Source organism: Lissotriton helveticus, chromosome 5_1 (genome assembly GCF_964261635.1).
Source record: "Lissotriton helveticus chromosome 5_1, aLisHel1.1, whole genome shotgun sequence".
Taxonomy (NCBI): Eukaryota; Metazoa; Chordata; class Amphibia; order Caudata; family Salamandridae; genus Lissotriton; species Lissotriton helveticus.
In genome coordinates, this window is record NC_136065.1 from 1778954477 (window position 1) to 1778972726 (window position 18250).

Sequence of the window (18250 nt, forward strand, 5' to 3'; positions counted from 1 at the left end):
CTTGCCCCGCTCCTCTGGTGTGCGCGCGCACCACTAGTTTCGATTCCCGCGTCGGCTCCTCACCACAGGTTTCTATTTAAACAGCCAATCAGGAGGCAGAACTCCTTGCAGACATGCTCCCTCTCTGGTCCGTTGTCATTTTTAACTGCGTCATGTTTACCTTTGTCTAGTCCTTCTTTTATGTCTTTGTCTCTACACCCTTCCACCAGTTAATCTTTAGAGTAGAGCTTTTCTTGTCTGTGTTGCTATTATGATGTATCGCAAAAAAAAACAAGCGTCGGCGGCCGCAGAGGCATTGCTAAGTGCAGTGGGGAGACAGCGTCCCGGATACCAGCACGTCGGAGCCCAGGTAAAGTCCGCGCTATATAAAAGACTGGCCCGTTGCTCATTCGGTTCATGTTTGTTTTTGAAAAGGAAAGCTAGAAGCTGGTTTTGCCCCTCAGTAGAGACGACGACAGGCCAGGCACCTGAGTACTGTGTGCGTTTCTCCCCTGTGCCAGATTCCAACTTGTAATAGAGAGCCCTGGCATCGCCTGACCTTTGTGTGAAGCACGAGGGTAAAAACAATAAGTGTGGGAACTCACCCCTGATTGGTTGATTGAGGTTTTAACGAGGTCTGCTGAGAAGATTGTTCACAAATCAAGAAATGTTTAGTGAGTGAGCCATTTAGTGATACGTGAGCGAATCATTTCTACTCTCTTGCTACTAGCAAACCCTGCCAACATTTTTTTTGTACCCCTCTGACTGAAGTATCTGACAGCTGACTTGAGTATGTGCTTTGGTGGATGATTGTTCATGTTTTCATTGTGATTATGCAATTGCTCCGGCATCAACTTTGAAAACAAGCATTTGCAATGCAATAGGTCTCGCATTTACGTGAGTTTACACTATTAGCATTGTAAATTACAATGCCTTTTATTTATGTTTTAAAAACAAAAACAAAAATAAAAGGTATTGTCATTTACAATGTCAATAGCTCAAACTCGTGTAAATGCGAGACCTATTGCATTGTAAATGCTTGTTGTAGCATTGTTATCAGAAATGATATTTATTTTTGCGACTCCAATCCGTTATCAGTAGACCCTTATTGCTGGGAACAAAACTCAATATAAAAATCGCACCAAACTTTTTTTTAAATGTTTTGCAAATACCATAGCAGCATGATTCGTCTAGCACAGTGATGCGATCATTTGCCCCACTCCTGGAACACGTGTATGTTTTTATCAGACTTAACACAGGCAAACCTACCTACAAAACAAAGCAGCGTTAAACACAAGGGGATGCCATAATAATATAGAGGAACAAAGCAAAGCAGGAGGGGTAAATAAAAGAAAGGGAAGCATGTGGGGAAGTGAGCTGCAACATACACAGGACATATGAGGGATGCTTTTCAGGAGAAGTTACAGAAGGGCAATGCTTGTTTTTTGACTGTAAATTCAACTACTTAGACCAATAGACTGGTCGATAGGTTGCCGATATCACAGTGTATGATGTCACCAAAAGCAGTCATGGTAGACTAGGAAATAATCGAAAGCAGGCGGAAATCCTTGAAGTGTTTTCTTTTTTTGATAGGATAACAGTTCCAAGTTTCTGACTAATATGATTTTATGATTGAAATCTTACATTATGGCGTCCAGGAAAACATTTTGACGCACGCGAAGGCACTCAACGTTTGGCCTTATATACTTTAATGATTTGACAGATGTCGGAATCGATGCCTCCTCTTCCAGAAACTCGTTGAACTAATGGAGTGCAAAGGAATGAAAGAAAACATGGCAGCCGTGTTAGAGAAAAGATGCGAACAAAACAACAAATTGTGCCTAAACCTCATGGTAACTGATATGTAATTTTGTATGTATTGTCAATTTGACAGTCTTCTTGCACACTATACAGATTTGCTAGTGAGTTCTTTACCTGTCCTTTGTTTCATTTTGCCTAAAACCTGGTTAAATGCTATGCCACAAACATCATAACTACTTTCGCCTAATCTTGATGCACAGAGAGTAGACCTAGATGGAGGCTAGCCACTTAATGCTTACCAAAGTCTCTACTAATTGTTCGTCATTGCACAGGTCCCTTATTAAAGTTCTTTGCGTAGACCACTAACTATACAACAACTATTTATTTGGCTATCAGGCTATTATATAGAGACCTTCACTCCTCAAACGGAAAGAGACGGAGCATCAAGGGATGGCGAACACCACTGTGCTAGAACTATCAACAGGGGACATCCTGCTATCCTGGACGATCTCGGTTGGGACACTTTTTGTTTTTAAAACGTGGACCCCTCACCCATCCAAGGTGGCATGTTTCATCATAGTGTCTGCTCTTAATCGTGCAGCTCGTGCAATTGTTGGGGGCGAGCTCCAACTGTGCCTCAAACTATTTTTCCAGGGGGATTATGTATGCCTCTATTGACTATTTAGATAAAAGACGTCATATAACTCTCCCTCTGTTTACAGATGTTGCAATAGGCTGGCAAGGCAAAACTTGCCATTATTCTTAATCTTAGGCAATTTTAACCTCGTGGAGTTAGCCCAGAATGGGTTTTGATGCTGCTCCTCTCCACATGGTTACCACAGCTGGGTAGACCTCAGGCACTTACATGCCTTTTCCTTCTTGAACTATTTCTTACGGAGGGTGACAAAAGATCTCCTTCTGTATGTTGAACAGTGTATCCAGACCACCTGATCCACTATATGCATTGTAATCTGCTGGGCACACTATCTTCCTTGCCATCACTTCATTGGCGTGTACTTTCACTTGAGACCTTAAATGGGAAACGTTTTCATGAGTTACCTTTAAACTTTGACCCGTTCATTACCAAGCAAACCCACCATGGTATATATATAAATACCACAGCCAATGTGCTTGTAGCATGTGGCTTACGTATGGTGAAAGTTAATTCTTATGCCATACCTAACCTCAAGCCTTACCTCAGGAACAAAACCTCCAAGTCACATTATTGAACAAGCACTGGATTTAGTTTACTATATACAGTAAGTAAAGTTCATGCAGTCCACCAAGAATCAAGGCAATTTCTACACTCAACCATACTCCCACAACCAGATCAGAGATTCTGGGGAAAAGCCATGTTAAATCATGAAAGCTCAGCAAATATTGACTGGATGGTGAGAAGTTATTTGACTATTTGGGACTCCCAACCTTGAAAACAGTTGCACAGCTTGTCCACCTCACAAATAAATACTCAATGATTGTCCGCAGATATAGTGTGTAAGAGCATCTGGGCAGGCATTTCCTTTTCAGGCCAGTGCTCTGCGGAATGTGCTACTTGAATGGCTATGCTATACAGTGCAGCTACTACCCCTCAGGAAAGCTTTGACGGCTTTCTCTTTTAAACATTCTGTAGTTTGGTTGCTCATACCAACTGCAAAATAGTGCTTAATTGAGCCAGGATTGCTAGTGTTTTACAAATGCAGATATAATAATGATAAGGGGTCACCTGGAGATTGTCTTGAGCCAATCTACTGGACCAAGATTGATTGCTGTAAGACAGGCAGCTGAATTAACAATGCTGTTAAAGTTGATAACTCTTTCATTTTCTTTAATAATTCTTTAATCCTCTTTAATTAACCGTTAGCCATATACTGGTGTCCGAGGTGAAAATAAAAAGTAAAACGTAATAGTATATCCAGAAATGAATAAACAAAAACAGGATAAATCTCTTATTTTAGGGAAGCACAAAGATCAATTTCAAAACCAACTGGACGATCAATTGCAAAACCAACTGGACAGTGCAAATAATTCTCCTACACATCAATCTTTGGTTAGATATTAAATCACTAGGCAGTAATCATAGGAATGCATATACAGTAACGCTCATCTCAATATCTTGTAATAGCTGTATTGAAAAGCTCATCATTGCTGCAACTAAGCACTCAGACCCAGTTTTATCATCAGTTGCTGTCCTAAATTTTAGATTAACAAAATTAAACTTTTTACTGCATGGGTCCAAATGAATATTTAAACCAAGGCAAAGGATGTCTCTATCTTGAATAAATCCTCTTTTAAAATCCCTACACTGCCTTTATCCTAGGTAACTTTCTGTACTTGTTCAAAATGAAACAAGTACAACCCCTGCTGAATAAGCTGTTCGTATATTCTATAATTCTACAGGTCCATACATTTTTGACCTGCCCAATAAGAATAAGATAACCGAGAGGCACATCACCAAAATGGTCGCTATATTGAAACGTGCCTAGCTGTGCCCTGATTTATCGTGGCTCAGTCATCAATTGAGAGATGTGATTTGATTTGATTGATTGATTTGATTAGTGCATTTGTAAAGCGCACAAATGCCCAGGGGCATATTGGCTCTACAGACAGGTGGGTCAAGTAAGGTTGCCGGAGTGGTGTGCAAATCGTGTTAATTGGAAAAGAGCCAGGTTTTCAGTATCTTTCTAAAAGATAGAAGCGTAGGGCTCCTCTTTATGGTGATCAGGAGTAGGTTCCATGTCTTGCCTGTCCCTAACAGGAAGCTTCTTCTGCCCCAGCGTGCTCTCCTGAACCTGGGTGTTTGCAGAAGTTTGCTGTGAGCGGATATTAAACTTCTAGACGGCACATACAATTTCAGATGAGTCCTCAGGAATTGAGGCCCGGCGCCATGAAGTGCTTTACAGGCGAGCCATTGAGATTTAAACTTAATCCTCTTGTCCAGCGAGAGCCAGTGGAGGGCTCTAAAAACAGGGGGACTGGCTCGAACCTGGGCATATCCAATACTAATCTGGCTGCAGCATTTTGAAGGCGCTGCAATCTTTGTAGATACCGAGATTGGATTCCCATGTACAGGGCATTATCTTAGTCCAACCTGGAGAGGGCTAAAGCTGTAACCAGTGTTTTTAGGGCATCAGGTGGGATGAATGGACGGATTTTCCTGATCATTTTTAGGATGAACCAAATGTTTGAGGAGAGGGTATTGATCTGACTATTGAATGTCAGTTTAACATCAAAGATTAATTCTACATTTTTGACCTTAGGCACTGGGGCTGGGCAGTCGCCCAGACTGGCGGGCCCCATCTAGGTGACCAGAAAGGTGAGTCGGAGCGCAGCTGCAAGACTTCATTCTTTCCGCGGTTCAATTTTAGGCAGTTGGACTGCATCCATAGGTTAACCTGTGTCATGCAGCAGTTGAAACGGTCTGCTGTCTCATCCATGTTGCTTGAGACTGACACCCCCAACTGGATGTCGTCAGCATAACAGACCACTGAGAGATAGAGATCACAACTTTTTTAGACAGATACCTGACTCCAGTTCAAGTGGGAACATTTCTTGTGTTGTAGTAGTAGGTAAAATTTATAAAGCGCACTGTGACCAAAAATGGTATCCTGGCGCAAACTAGGCCACTATGTAAGGAAGTCGACTGATGAAAAAACTGGAGCTTAGACTGGCTATTAATGAGGAAAGAGCCAGGTTACCAAAGACCGTTTATTCCGTATCTGAGCTGCTTTCGCTGTAAATGCACGTTCTCCTTCTTGAACTTTTTTTATCTGAATTCTTGGACTTAGTTGCATGTGGCCGACCGGAGGGGTCTGCCAGGAGTGTATTTTATCAGTTTGGCTTGTAAGGGTTTAGGTCCTTTGTTGTGTAGTGCATTGTGTACAATGCAGAGTGATTTAAATATAAACCTCTGTTGGATAGTTTGCCAGAGAAGATCTTTCAGGGTGTTTGTGGCAGAAGAGTGTCGAGGTCTGTTTAATGTTAGCTTTGCTGTAATTATCTGGATGCGTTCCAGCTTCTTTAATAGGTAACTGGGAGCTTCTAATAAAAGGGCATTGTAGTAGTCCAGCCTGCTTAATATTACACCTCTAGAGATGGCTCTGGCTGGGAAGTCAAGCAGTGGGTATAGATTCCTGAGGGCACGGATCAATGCAAAGCAAGTTCCAGTGATTCCATTCACTTGCTTTTGCATAGAGAGACCTTCATCTATAACAACCCCTAAATTCTGTATCACTGTTGAGGTGCCCAGTGGGGTTTCCGTGGGCAATGGCCAGAAATTAAGGGATAAAGAGACCAGGATTTTGTTAGACAGGCAGCAAAGGAGCTCCGTTTTGCTTCTGTTCATCTTAAGTGAATTTGCATTCATCCAGTTAGAGATGTCCAGGATACATGCCTGATCTTTGTTTAATGACAAAATCAACTAGGTATCGTCTGCGTAATTGATCAGCTGAATAAAATAGGGCTGAGGGAAGAGCCCTGGGGGTGCCATTTGAGGTCATTCTGAATTTAGGAAGAAATGGCGGAACAGATACCGCCTGACAGCGGCCAAGTAGATAGGATTTTAGCCAGTTTAACATTGGACCACCAACAATCACTGACATGAGCCTGGACAGAAGAGTGCTTCACCGTGTCAAACGCGGGTGACAAATCTAGGAGGACCAGTATCACAGATTGTCTGTTGTCTGTTATCCTCCGTATTTCTTCAGTAGCGCAAATCAGAGCAGTCTCATTTCCATGACCAGGACGAAAACCAAATTGCTCTTCCTCCAGCCATTCATAATCTTCTAGGTATTGCAACAGTATTGTACGTACATAACACTCTAAACTTTTTATTGGAAACGGAAGAAGGGAAATGGGTCTAAAATTAGCTAGATCTGATGGATCAGACAGAGCATTTTTCAGTAATGGCTTCACTATAGCTCTTTTCCAACAGTCAGGCACAGTCTTGGTTTTAAGGGAATGGTTACAGAGTTGTAGGAGAGGGCTTGCCAGTTCATCTTCCCATTTTACCCATTGCTTTGATGGGAAGGGCTCAGGAGGAGACCCTGATTTCATGGATCTATACAATATTTTAAAAGCCTCGACAGAAATAGGGTCCAACCTAATCAACACCGCTGAAATGAGATCCGAAGAGAGTGGAGATACAGGTTGAAAGGGACTATTAGTGTTTGGAGTAGAGTTATTTAGTGCAGTAGGTTTCTCAATTCCGTCTCAAATTGTTTTGATCTTGTTTTCAAAGTATTCCGACAAATCGTCACATAACTTCTGCGAAAGTGTAATTTCTTGCTTAAAACAGGAGGGATTAGTGAAAGGCTTGAGTAGTTCAAATGTGTCAGTTTTCGCTTGTGTTAACTTATTTTTATAGTCGTTTAATGCAGCTTTTAGATAAATCTTATCTTCCTTAAGGTAATGGCGCCTCCATCTCCTCTCCAGTTGAATACACTTTAGTTTGGCTTCTTTTAGAGTGAGGTCTTACCACGGGCTGATGCTTTTTTTTCGGGATCTTGAAGTTATCAGGGGTATCATTTCATCTAAAGTTTTGAGAATCTCTTTTTCAAATGTTTGATTGTTCACTTCTATAGAGTCTGCAGGAGAAAAGTGTGCCTTATTGAAAAAGGATTTAGACTTAATGTTTGAGAGTTTGTGCCATGCGCTGCTTTCTACTGAGTCTGTGATTGTCTTTTCAAGGTATCCGTTCTTACCCACATGCAGGTAAAAGGTGATCAGTGAGTGATCGGTCCAGCATGGAGGGATAATTTCCCCAACAGAAATTAGACCATCTGGGGAAAAAATAAGGTCAGGAGTGTGGCCAGCTATGTGTGTAGGGCCATTGACCTGTTGTTGGAGGCCGATAGTTTCACAGGTACTCATCAGCTCCATTTAAGCCACGGATAGGCCTCCTTCTGCCCAAAAGTTAAGGTCTCCCAACAGAAAAATATTGGTGTGCCTGAGCCTCATGTTGGTAATGATGTGTAAGAGAGAGGGAAGAGAGGACCTTGCTGTATTGGGTACCCTATAACAGAGGATCCCCGTAGCCATATTTTTCTTATGACCCATTAGCTGGAATCCTAGTAATTCAATACCGTCTGCCTCATCTAGAAGGAAAGTAGTAAAGTTCCAACTGTCTTTGTGGATAATCCCTAACCAACCCCCAACCCTATTTTTACCAATTTGAGGCTTATGGAACCCTGTGAAACCATATGTACATGCCTTATCAAGATCAGAAATAGAGTCCCCTGCAGTCCATGTTTCGGTGATGAATATTACGTCAAACCCCCCTGTGTTGAGCAGTACATTAATTTCTTCTGCGTGTTTTGGGAGGGATCTGGCATTCAACAGACCACATTTTAGCCTGTCCATAGGTGATGTCCTAACATTATGACTCTCAGTAGAATCAATCATTGTGAAAGTGGCGGGTCGCTTACCAATACTCATGAGTTCCTCCCGCGTATAGCATATTCTAACTAGCTGACTTGTAGCTACACCAGCAGCATGGCTGGCGCTGAGCGCGGGTGGAGTACGGATGGGTCCAGACAGGCTTGCCTTTGGCGCTCCCGCTGCGCAAACACTCCAGCCCGCTGATTTATAGCATCTAAGTGATGCTGTGTACGTAAGATGGCCAAAAAGAGCAAGTAAATAAAAAAAATTCCCAGTAAGCAGCGTTAGGTTAAAAGTTGAGTTTTTAAAAGTATATGCTCCCACAATTGCACAAGTTCAAATTCTTGGATCTTTAAGGAACCTTCAACACAAATATCCATGGGAAGTTCTTGCAGTCAAGGTTAATTTCCCCTTTCTACACTGTTGTAGAACATAATTCCAGTTTGTTATGGAATATTGCTATGATCTACAGTGCCACCGTCTTTGATTCAAGCTCAACACATTCAAGTAGAAACCATGGTGATAGCTTTCTATCTCTACATGCTTAACATGCTAACTTGGAAGTTACAACTTTGACAAAGTGGGTTTAGGCTCACTTTGACCCCAAAAGAGAAACCACTTGGATTCTTTGAAAGTACTCTATTGTTCTCTCTTTTAAAAAGCGTAGAGTGCGCGCGTCTGGGCATAGTTTTAGAATTGCTGTAAAACTCTTTGCCTGATTTCACTTCCATGATGAATATGGACCAGCACTTCCTAGAAAGCTTCAGGCAATCTGCCAGGCAATCCAGAACAATGCTGTCTAACTACTTTATAAAAATCCTTGGGTTTGCTCTTGCGAGCCAACACTAGATAGTCTGCACTGGTTAGGACCAATTTTACACTGGTCTTTATTACTCCCCACAAAATATTTAGCAGACTGACACATTATTATACTAAAGGGCTTCGACTGTGCATTTTTACACACTAACCCATTTAAAATGCCGTGCTGGGAACTGCATGAAAACACAACTGTTAGTCTTCTAAATGGATACGCATTTTTTTAACGTTACTAGATGTTCGTCTTCACTAGGATTCACATTGATCGTTCTTCATACACATAAATAAGGGTCTCCTTCTCTGTCTTATCAGTCCAATGACACCATAGGAAGGGTAACCAGAGACAAAAGGACATTTCAAACCCACAATACAAAAGCTGCAATTATTGAAATGATTGCAGCCTTGACCCAGAGAACCACCAATGTGTTTCTCAGTTTAAGCTTTTATGTCGCAATCCGTCTCAGGCATCAAACAGGTAATTCTCGTTCTGTGGTCTCTCTGCGATGTACATATGCTTTACTTAATATCCAGAGTAAATTTCAAGTACATGGCATCGCTTCTGTTAGTTGCAACCCTCATTGATTCACCAAAAGGATTGAGGCTATGGCCTGACATCCTCAAAATCTGTCTGCTTATACTGTACAACACTTTTTTGACCTTTTTTGGGCGCTCATGCTTTCTCATGTGACGCTCATGAGGTCCCTTACGAGTCCACTTGTTGCATCTCGGATGTGAGAATTAATCATTTATAGTAAATATATAAAATCGGAAGTCTTAGGTAAGCAAATGGCTCCAATACCCAACCAAAGTCCTGTGTTTTAGGTAACCGCCTGTTGAAAATACACTGTATTTCTAATATGCCATTCATTTTCTGTGTCTTCTTATCATTGGTCAGCTATTTAAACCTCATTAAAGGTTGTATGGCAAAATATCAGTATGCAGAAATATGATCTGCACGTCGACCACCATGGTATCGACAAATTAAGCTTCTATAGGGAGGTATATATTTAGTGATTTAATTCAGCATCTGTTTTGACGATACGGTGCAAGTTGACAATGTGAATTTAATATATGTACCATATGATATTTAAAACTCAATATTTTGGCACCATACCCGCATTAAAGTAAGGTTTAAAATGACTTTGTTTCCAGAGATAAAAGGCTTGCCACACGTTATTGCCTCCTTTTAGATCAGGAACGTATATTGTAATTGTTTTACTGTAGGGATCTGCGGGGAACAAAACCAAGGTCAGAATACTTGGCAAAGAAGAATGCATCACACTGACGACCAGCACGAAAGCGCTTCACTGAAGCGATAGGAGATTTCAGCAGAACCGGCCTGACAACTAAAAGCAGCCTTGGAAATTGTTTTTATCCTAGCCTCAGATTGACTTTATTGAGGAAGTATAGAGAACTGTATGGACCATACAAGGAGCTTCAAACTGGCATCTCATCTTAATAGGTAGCCAGCGAAGCTGTCTGAGAAAGGGGGCTCACTGTCAAATTTTCTCTTGCCAAAGATCAGTCTGGGTGCTGCATTCTGTATGAGATGTAACCTCCTATTGAAGTTACAAACTTGCCCCTTGATATATCTGTGCCTGTTATGATAACTGGTACCGAGAGGAAACCCGGCACGGTCTCAGGTAGGTTTCATGTGTTATGATGGTTGACATGTTGTTGTGGGCTTCATAAACTAATGTGAGAAACTACATCTGTTGTTAAGTTTTAAAATTCCTTTTTTGTAAATGTGTGAAAACATATCTGAAAAGGGGATTCTGGAGGAGAAGAACCCAACAAGTCACATTTTTTGAAAGATTATTATCAAGTAACGTAAATGAAGCTTCTTTTGACATATTTCACTTATTTCACTGTAAGTAAAGCTGGCAAATTGACCTTTAACAGATGTGTAATTAAAAAAAAGCTACACCTCTACAACTTCATGAAGCAAAAAATCATGAATGTTGTCCAATGTGACCAACGAATTAAAACGTTGGTAATCACTAGTTTTAGGACTCTTCATAAAAATAACTACATCTTCAGCATGAGCACAGGTACAATGGCATAGCTGTTAATATTACGTTTTATAAAGTGTAGATGTGCACGGACAGCTATTCTTCATAAATACTGCTCTAGATTTTGATTCAATTTTCAGAGTGATCAGCTTGAATGACAAATAACAAAGATTTCATGAGCTAGCAAGAGACTTAACCAATAGACGACAGGAAAATAAACAGAGAAAAAAGTCAAGTCCTAATTGACTTTCAATGGCTCTGAAAATCTTTCAAAGCTTTGGAACCAAAGAGATGAAACATTGTTTCAAAAGTGATGCATTCACATGTTTTCAGGCTAAACTGTCTGCCAGGAGAATATAGACTCTCTTTCCACCAATATGCTGACGATATACAGCCACATATATTAGGTACTCTGACGACCTTCTGACTTTGTCCACATGTCTAACCAAAATACAGGAGTGGGTGGTTAAGATAAGAGTGGAGTTCACCCCACTAAACACTGAATGTGTCTTGCCCACCTTTCAAACAAAATGGCAAGTTGCCCTCAGATTGGTCAGACAAACTAAACTCTCTGTAAATGGACCTTAACATCATTACTAATGCTAAAACACTTGTGGCTTCTTGCATTGTACCACCTCTAGCTCCATATTAAAAGCCTATCAAAGAGGTCTACAACTGACTTAAACTGTTACGGAATGTGAGCCATTTCCTCTCTAACACGGACGTAAAAATGGGTGTATGCCTTAAGGCTGGATGTACAAGCAATGGTGATCTCTAGAATGGGCTGCAGAAATACTCTACTCACTGAACATCTTAAAACTCAACTCACCTCCTTCAGTCTGTCTTTGCTCTGCTGTTCTCTGATATAATTCCAGTTCTTGTCTCTATCAAGTGCCTACCTTTGGAATCAAGAAGCATTGTCAGAGTAGTTTGCACCACCGGTAAAGCTCTGCATATGAGCAACACCGGCTATCTGACACAAAAATTAAAAGTCTCTGGTGCTTTGAGGGAATTGAAGAGTGAATTCAATCTACTCACAGAAACACTCTAAACCAGAAAAACATTCTCTCAAGCACGTTTTCTATGGTAATGAATCTGCATTTTGGAACGCTCTCCCGGTATACATTAAGCTTGCTCCCCGTCTCAAGTTTTAAAAAAATCTCAAGATACATTTGCTGACTAAGCTTAGTCTTTCATAGCCACAGCAAATATGATGTGTTGTGTAATATCTTATGATCCACTCTCTCTTTTTCTTGCTCATATATGTAATGTATGTGCTGCTTCCCTCATACAAAAGCAGGTGTTGTTGTTCATCATTAAGTATGTAAACTCACAGCCCTCCTTTTATATACAGACTTTTACTTCACCCCCTTGTCTGCATTCAAATTGTTACCAAGCCACGGCACCGATGCCCCTTTGAGGCCGCGGATTGTGCTATCCTAAAAAATAACACTCCAACAGGGAACTTGCCTGCGTAATGAGAGAGCAAAGTTAGGAGAACAAGATTTTCTGCACCTAACATACAGAAGGTGCACAGCGCAGAAGAGAGGCTGTTCAAGGCCAAATAAAATGTCTCCATCCCATCTTCTGGTGCCCACATTAGCCTTGTTTTGTCTTTGAGGTGCTGCAACAAACTGCAGCCAACCTGACCCTCTCCAAGAGATCTATGGTGAAGGCATCAACCCATCAAGCCCTGTAAGCATCTTCCTCCCTCCAGCCTTTTCCTCTGTCTTGAATGGTTACACCAGCTCTGATGATAAAGTGTTGGTCCACGCCCAACAGCACGAGCTCATGGAGACCAGAGATGAAGAACTCTTCATAAGCCTTCTTCATTTTTAGCAGCAGCATTCATTTTTAAAGCTTTCTTCCAAATGTACAAATGTAATTACTATGTTTAATGATTGGATGCTTTAAAACTCTCATTAGATCACAAAATCACCATTCCTAAACACTGGGAAATAAGAAAAGCTCTGATTCTGAACCCTCTCCGTATATCTGAGATCAGCCAAAGCTGGGGGTGGGAAATTCTGCCTACTTTCTGTTCCACCCAAATTGTCAAATGGTAATGGAGGGAAGTAGCCATCAAAACTGATTGATAGACCAATGTAAGAGTTTGGGTATGATCACAATACAACACTCAATCTACTGTCAATGGACCTGTCTTTTGCACATTGAAAGTGCAGTGAACAGGGCTCAATGGAATGCTGATTATTATTCTTTTAAGATTCTAAAAATGCTGCTTTCCTCGGTTATGCACCGATGAGGGAGAAAGCCTAGGTAACATGAATAGGGTTAGTGTTGGGTGCTTGGACCATCCACTTCCACTGGCATATTTGTGTCTATTAGAAAAGTTCAACACATATAAATAATACAAGTAACATCGTCTTTGTGAAGCACCTCTGACACTTCATAGCATCTTCAAGCGCTTTACAAACAAGTAATCATTTCAGTGTTAACCAGTTGCCACTCAACCCTGTTGTATCTCCCTTGAAGATATGAGAGGTGGACAGGTGGTACTATCTGCTACAGAAGTATGAATATTGACAATTGGTTATCTTTGTCTTCTGCAGAAGGATGTAAAGCCGTGTCAACCTGTCCGAGAGTTGAACTTGAGAACCTCTAGTCTGCACAGATTTCCCAGACTCCTGCCTTGGATTCTGGAGCTAACTTGCCAACTGGGCTATTTTGTGAGGTACTGAAAGACTATTCTATGCATGTGGTTGCAGGGAAGCGTATCCTGGAGTCCAGCTCTGTCATCAAAGTCTTTGAACTTTCCACTGGTAAAATATTGAAGAGGTGACAACTTCAACAGTAAACCTCAAAAGGAGAAGTCTTGTCGCATGCCGCCTCTATGTGCAGACAAATTCTAAACTTCTCAGTCTTCTCGAAGCCGAGATATCTCTTCCCTCCTTCTAACTCCCTGGAAGTCCAGGGTCTGATAGGTGTCTTTGAAAGTCCAGGTGGTCAGAGGACACTGATGTTGGTGCCCCGAGGTGTTCGGGCAGGGAGGGGAATCGAGACCCACAATAAAGTCCTTGTGGGGGCGATGTCAACTGACGGAGCTCCAAACTGTTAGGAAGCAAAATTGGATCCTGCTCAGGGAACATAGTGATGGTCTCATCAGATTCCACAGTTAGGTGGATCCCGCTGGAAACAGAGTCCTTGGACTTGAGGTTGACCTTCTCTATGTCAACATAGTCGGTAAAGCTGGAACTCTGTGAGGAAGGGAATACAAAACAAACAAATTACCTTAATTTCCTAAGATGGTTTTGCCAAAAAATTATTTCTGGCGTTATGGGGGTAATTATTGATCATAATAATGATAATCATAATATTCATAACATACACACAGATTGTGTACTTAATTGTTTGTATGCATGTTAAATTGAACGCACTAATTGTTGCTATTTATTAGCTCAAAACAATAGGCTCTGGTGGGGAATACGGTTAATGGAATATTGTGTCAGGCTTTATGTTCACAGAGGGGGTTGCTCCATAGTGATCAAGAGACTGTACACAATTTGACGCATTCCTCTAAAATTTCATTTACGCAAGCCACAGAAAATAAATAGAAAGGCCCGGGGAATGCTACAGGTATTAATTAAAGCAAGTGTGAATGGGTCCTTGGACAGAACTAACTGGCGACGCTTTGAGTCATCATTGAGGTGAACTGGCAGAGCTTTATGAGATTGCAGCTGTTGCAGCTAAGGGCTGAAGTTAATGGGGTGTGGAGTACTCTAGTGATTGTGCCTCTTTGCTTAAAGTGTTTACTCACACATTCATTCAGCCCAGTCACAGTGTTTTCTCAAACTCTTGATGGAGATTTGTTAACTGAATTCCCAGGACATCAATACACAGAGCAGGTGACTTGAGTTACTGTGCTGGGGAGCTGGAGAAGCACTGAAGTAACATACACAATGCTTACAAACATTTAGTTGCCTGGACCATAACCATGCCCGTGCCTTAGAGGATAAATTCACCTACCGGAACCGAAGACACTGGGGACTCCGCATGCAGCGAGTGGCTGGGCTGCACACCATCCAGACTCTTGGACCCAGTTGAGTACATTCCTAGGGTGTGTGAGCTGGGAGAGATGGGGCTGTAAGCTGGAGGCACCTGGGAGAGCTGCCGCTGAAGAAGTTGGAGGATTATATTTATGTCAGAGGACATTCTGGTTTCCAACCTGCGCAAGAAAGGTCACAAAGCTTACACATTAGAGACAAATCTTGTAAAATTATGCTTTTATGCTACAAAAATATTAAAATCATGTTCAAGGGATGACATTAGCAAGTAAGTACACTAATGAATGCAGTACCAATATTTATATTTTGGTCACATGGTGGAAAACTGTGTAACAGTCAGTCGTTTATTTTCAGGTGTAAATGGCAAATAGTAGAAAACAGGCATTGGCATAGCCAATAGGTCTCGCTTTTGGGACCTTCTAAGTATTTAGTTACGCAGCACAATATCCTTGGTGCAACAACATCAACTGTTGCGTGGCTAAACACTTTAAGGTCCAAAAGGCGAGACCTATTGGCTATGCCAATATTTGTTATTTTTCGTTCTTGGGGAAAACCGGGCTAGTGCCAGGAGGGTCTAGGGTGAGTGGCAGGGAGGTGAGGAGTGAACGCCAAGAGGGACAAGGGTGACTGTCAGGCCATGGGGGTGAAGGGTGAGTACCAGAGAGGTGAGGAGCGAGTGCCAGGGAGATGAGACGTAAGAGTCAGGAGGGTCAAGGGTGAGTGCCAGGGAGGGGAAGGGTGAGTGCAGAGAAGGGGGAAGTATGAGTTCCAGGGGTGAGGGGTAGCTGCCAGGCCAGGGGGGTGAAGGGCTAGTGCCAGGGAGGTGAAGGTTGAGTGCCAGGTCAGGGGGATGAAGGGTAAGTGCCAGGGAAATGAAGGCTGAGTGCCATGGAGGTGAGACGTAAGAGTCAGGGGGATGAAGGGCTTGTGCCATGGAGGTAAAGGGTTAGTGCCAAGGGGGAGAGTAGTGAATGCCAGGAGGGACATGGGTGAGTGTCAGGGAGGTGACAGTTGAGTGTCACGCATAGTCAATGCTGAGTGCCAGATAGGGAGAAGGATGAGTGCCAGGTGCAAGGAGTGACTGCCAGGCCTGAGGGGTGAAGGGTGAGTGCCAGGGAGGTGAGGGGTGAGTGACAGACTGCAAACAGTAGTGAGCTGGGGTCTATAAGGAGGTGCGGAGCTCATCACCCGGTGTGTGCCAGGCTGGGACGCACCAGTGCCAGGCCAGACTTGCGTGGATGCAAGAACCTCTGAAAGGCAGGTGCCATGTCACTCATAACCTTAGTACAGGAGTGGGGTGCACAGGAGAGAGTAACATCTTAAAACAACAAAATATTCAAAATCCTGAATAATCCACTTTATGGTCTTACAACTTTATGTGGAAAATAATTAGCAAATGAATGAGCTTCCGTAGCAGACTTGCAGCTTGTTACAGCAACTTATAGAGATAAGCCAAAGCGAACACAATTTTAATTAGTAACGGTAAAATTCGCAATGAACTAGAGACAAGTTAAAAAAGCACCCCAGAATCGAACCGAGGATACAGAATAATAAAAATGGGGGGAATATTGGTCTCCTTTTCACAGCTGACAGCCAAAAAAACAGGGTGTTGTGGAGGACTCGGATTCTGGTGGATTTAGAATTTTTAAAAGAGTAAATTTTTCTTAAAACTTTTTGTTGCGGTTGTTTGTGTGGTTGTGGTTGTGTGTGTGGTTGTGTGTGTGTGTGGTTTTGTTTGTGCAGTTATGTGTGGTTGTGGGTGTGGTTGTGTGTTTGGTTGTGTGTATGGTTATGTGTGTGGTTGTGGGTGTGGTTGTGGGTGTGTGTGGTTGTGTGTGGTTGTGGGTGTGGTTGTGGTTGTGTGTGTGGTTGTGTGTGTGGTTGTGATTGTGTTTGTGGTTGTGTGGTTGTGCATGTGTGGGTTGTGTGTGTGTGGTTGTGTGTGTGGTTGTGTGTGTGTGGTTGTGCAGTTGTGTGTGTGGTTGTGTGGCTGGGTGTGGTTGTGGGTGTGTGTGTGGTTGTGTGTGTGTGGTTGTGTGTGTGTGGTTTTGTGGGTGTATGGTTGTGTGTGCGTGTGGTTGTGTGTGTGTGGTTGTGTGTGTGTGGTTGTGTGTGTGTGGTGTGGTTGTGTGTGTGGTTGTGTGTGTGTGGTTGTGTGTGTGGTTGTGTGTGTGTGGTTGTGTGTGGTTGTGGTTGTGTGTGGTTGTGGTTGTGTGGGTGTGGTTGTGTGTGTGGTTGTGTGTGTGGTTGTGTGTGGTTGTGGTTGTGTGTGTGGTGCTGTGTGTGTGGTTGTGTGTGTGTGATTATATGTGTGGTTGTGTGTGTGGTTGTGTGTGAGGTGTGTGTGGTTGCATGTGTGGTTGTGGGTGTGGTTGTGTGTGTGTTTGTGGTTGTGTGTGTGGGGTTGTGTGTGTGTGTGGTTGTGTGTGTGGCTGTGTGTGTGGTTGTTTGTGTGTGGATGTGGTTTTGTGTGGTTGTGTGTGTGTGGGTGTGTGTGTGTGGTTGTGTGTGTGGTTGTGTGTGTGGTTTTATGTGTGTGGTTGTTTGTGTGTGGTTGTGTGTTTGTGGTTGTGTGTGGTTGTGTGTGTAGTTGTATGTGGTTGGGGGTGGTTCTGGGTGTGTGTGGTTCTGTATGTGTGGTTGTGGTTGTGTGTGTGGTTGTGTGTGTGTGTGGTTTTGTGTGTGCAGTTATGTGTGGTTGTGGGTGTGGTTGTGGGTGTGGTTGTGTGTATGGTTGTGTGTGTGTGGTTGTGTGTGTGGTTGTGTGTGTGTGGTTGTGTGTGGTTGTGGTTGTGTGTGGTTGTGGTTGTGTGGGTGTGGTTGTGTGTGTGGTTGTGTGTGTGGTTGTGTGTGGTTGTGGTTGTGTGTGTGGTGCTGTGTGTGTGGTTGTGTGTGTGTGATTATATGTGTGGTTGTGTGTGTGGTTGTGTGTGAGGTGTGTGTGGTTGCATGTGTGGTTGTGGGTGTGGTTGTGTGTGTGTTTGTGGTTGTGTGTGTGGGGTTGTGTGTGTGTGTGGTTGTGTGTGTGGCTGTGTGTGTGGTTGTTTGTGTGTGGATGTGGTTTTGTGTGGTTGTGTGTGTGTGGGTGTGTGTGTGTGGTTGTGTGTGTGGTTGTGTGTGTGGTTTTATGTGTGTGGTTGTTTGTGTGTGGTTGTGTGTTTGTGGTTGTGTGTGTAGTTGTATGTGGTTGGGGGTGGTTCTGGGTGTGTGTGGTTCTGTATGTGTGGTTGTGTGAGGTTGTGTGTGTGGTTGTGTGTGTGGTTTTGTGTGGTTGTGTGTGTGGTT

At 42.7% G+C, this 18250-nt stretch overlaps 1 protein-coding gene across 2 annotated transcripts in view; it reads right to left on the reverse strand.

Moving 5' to 3' along the window:
- Positions 1–1024: 1024 nt before the first annotated feature.
- Positions 1025–18250, reverse strand: part of KCNH6 (potassium voltage-gated channel subfamily H member 6) — a 1032645-nt gene continuing 1015419 nt past the window's right edge. For both annotated transcript variants that reach the window (XM_078645074.1, XM_078645073.1), the window contains 2 exons: positions 14928–15126; positions 1025–14158 (listed from right to left, as the gene is read on the reverse strand). In XM_078645074.1, the coding sequence (XP_078501200.1) occupies positions 13856–14158; positions 14928–15126 (502 nt within the window). In that variant the 3' untranslated portion in view covers positions 1025–13855. The remainder of the gene's footprint in view (positions 14159–14927; positions 15127–18250) is intronic.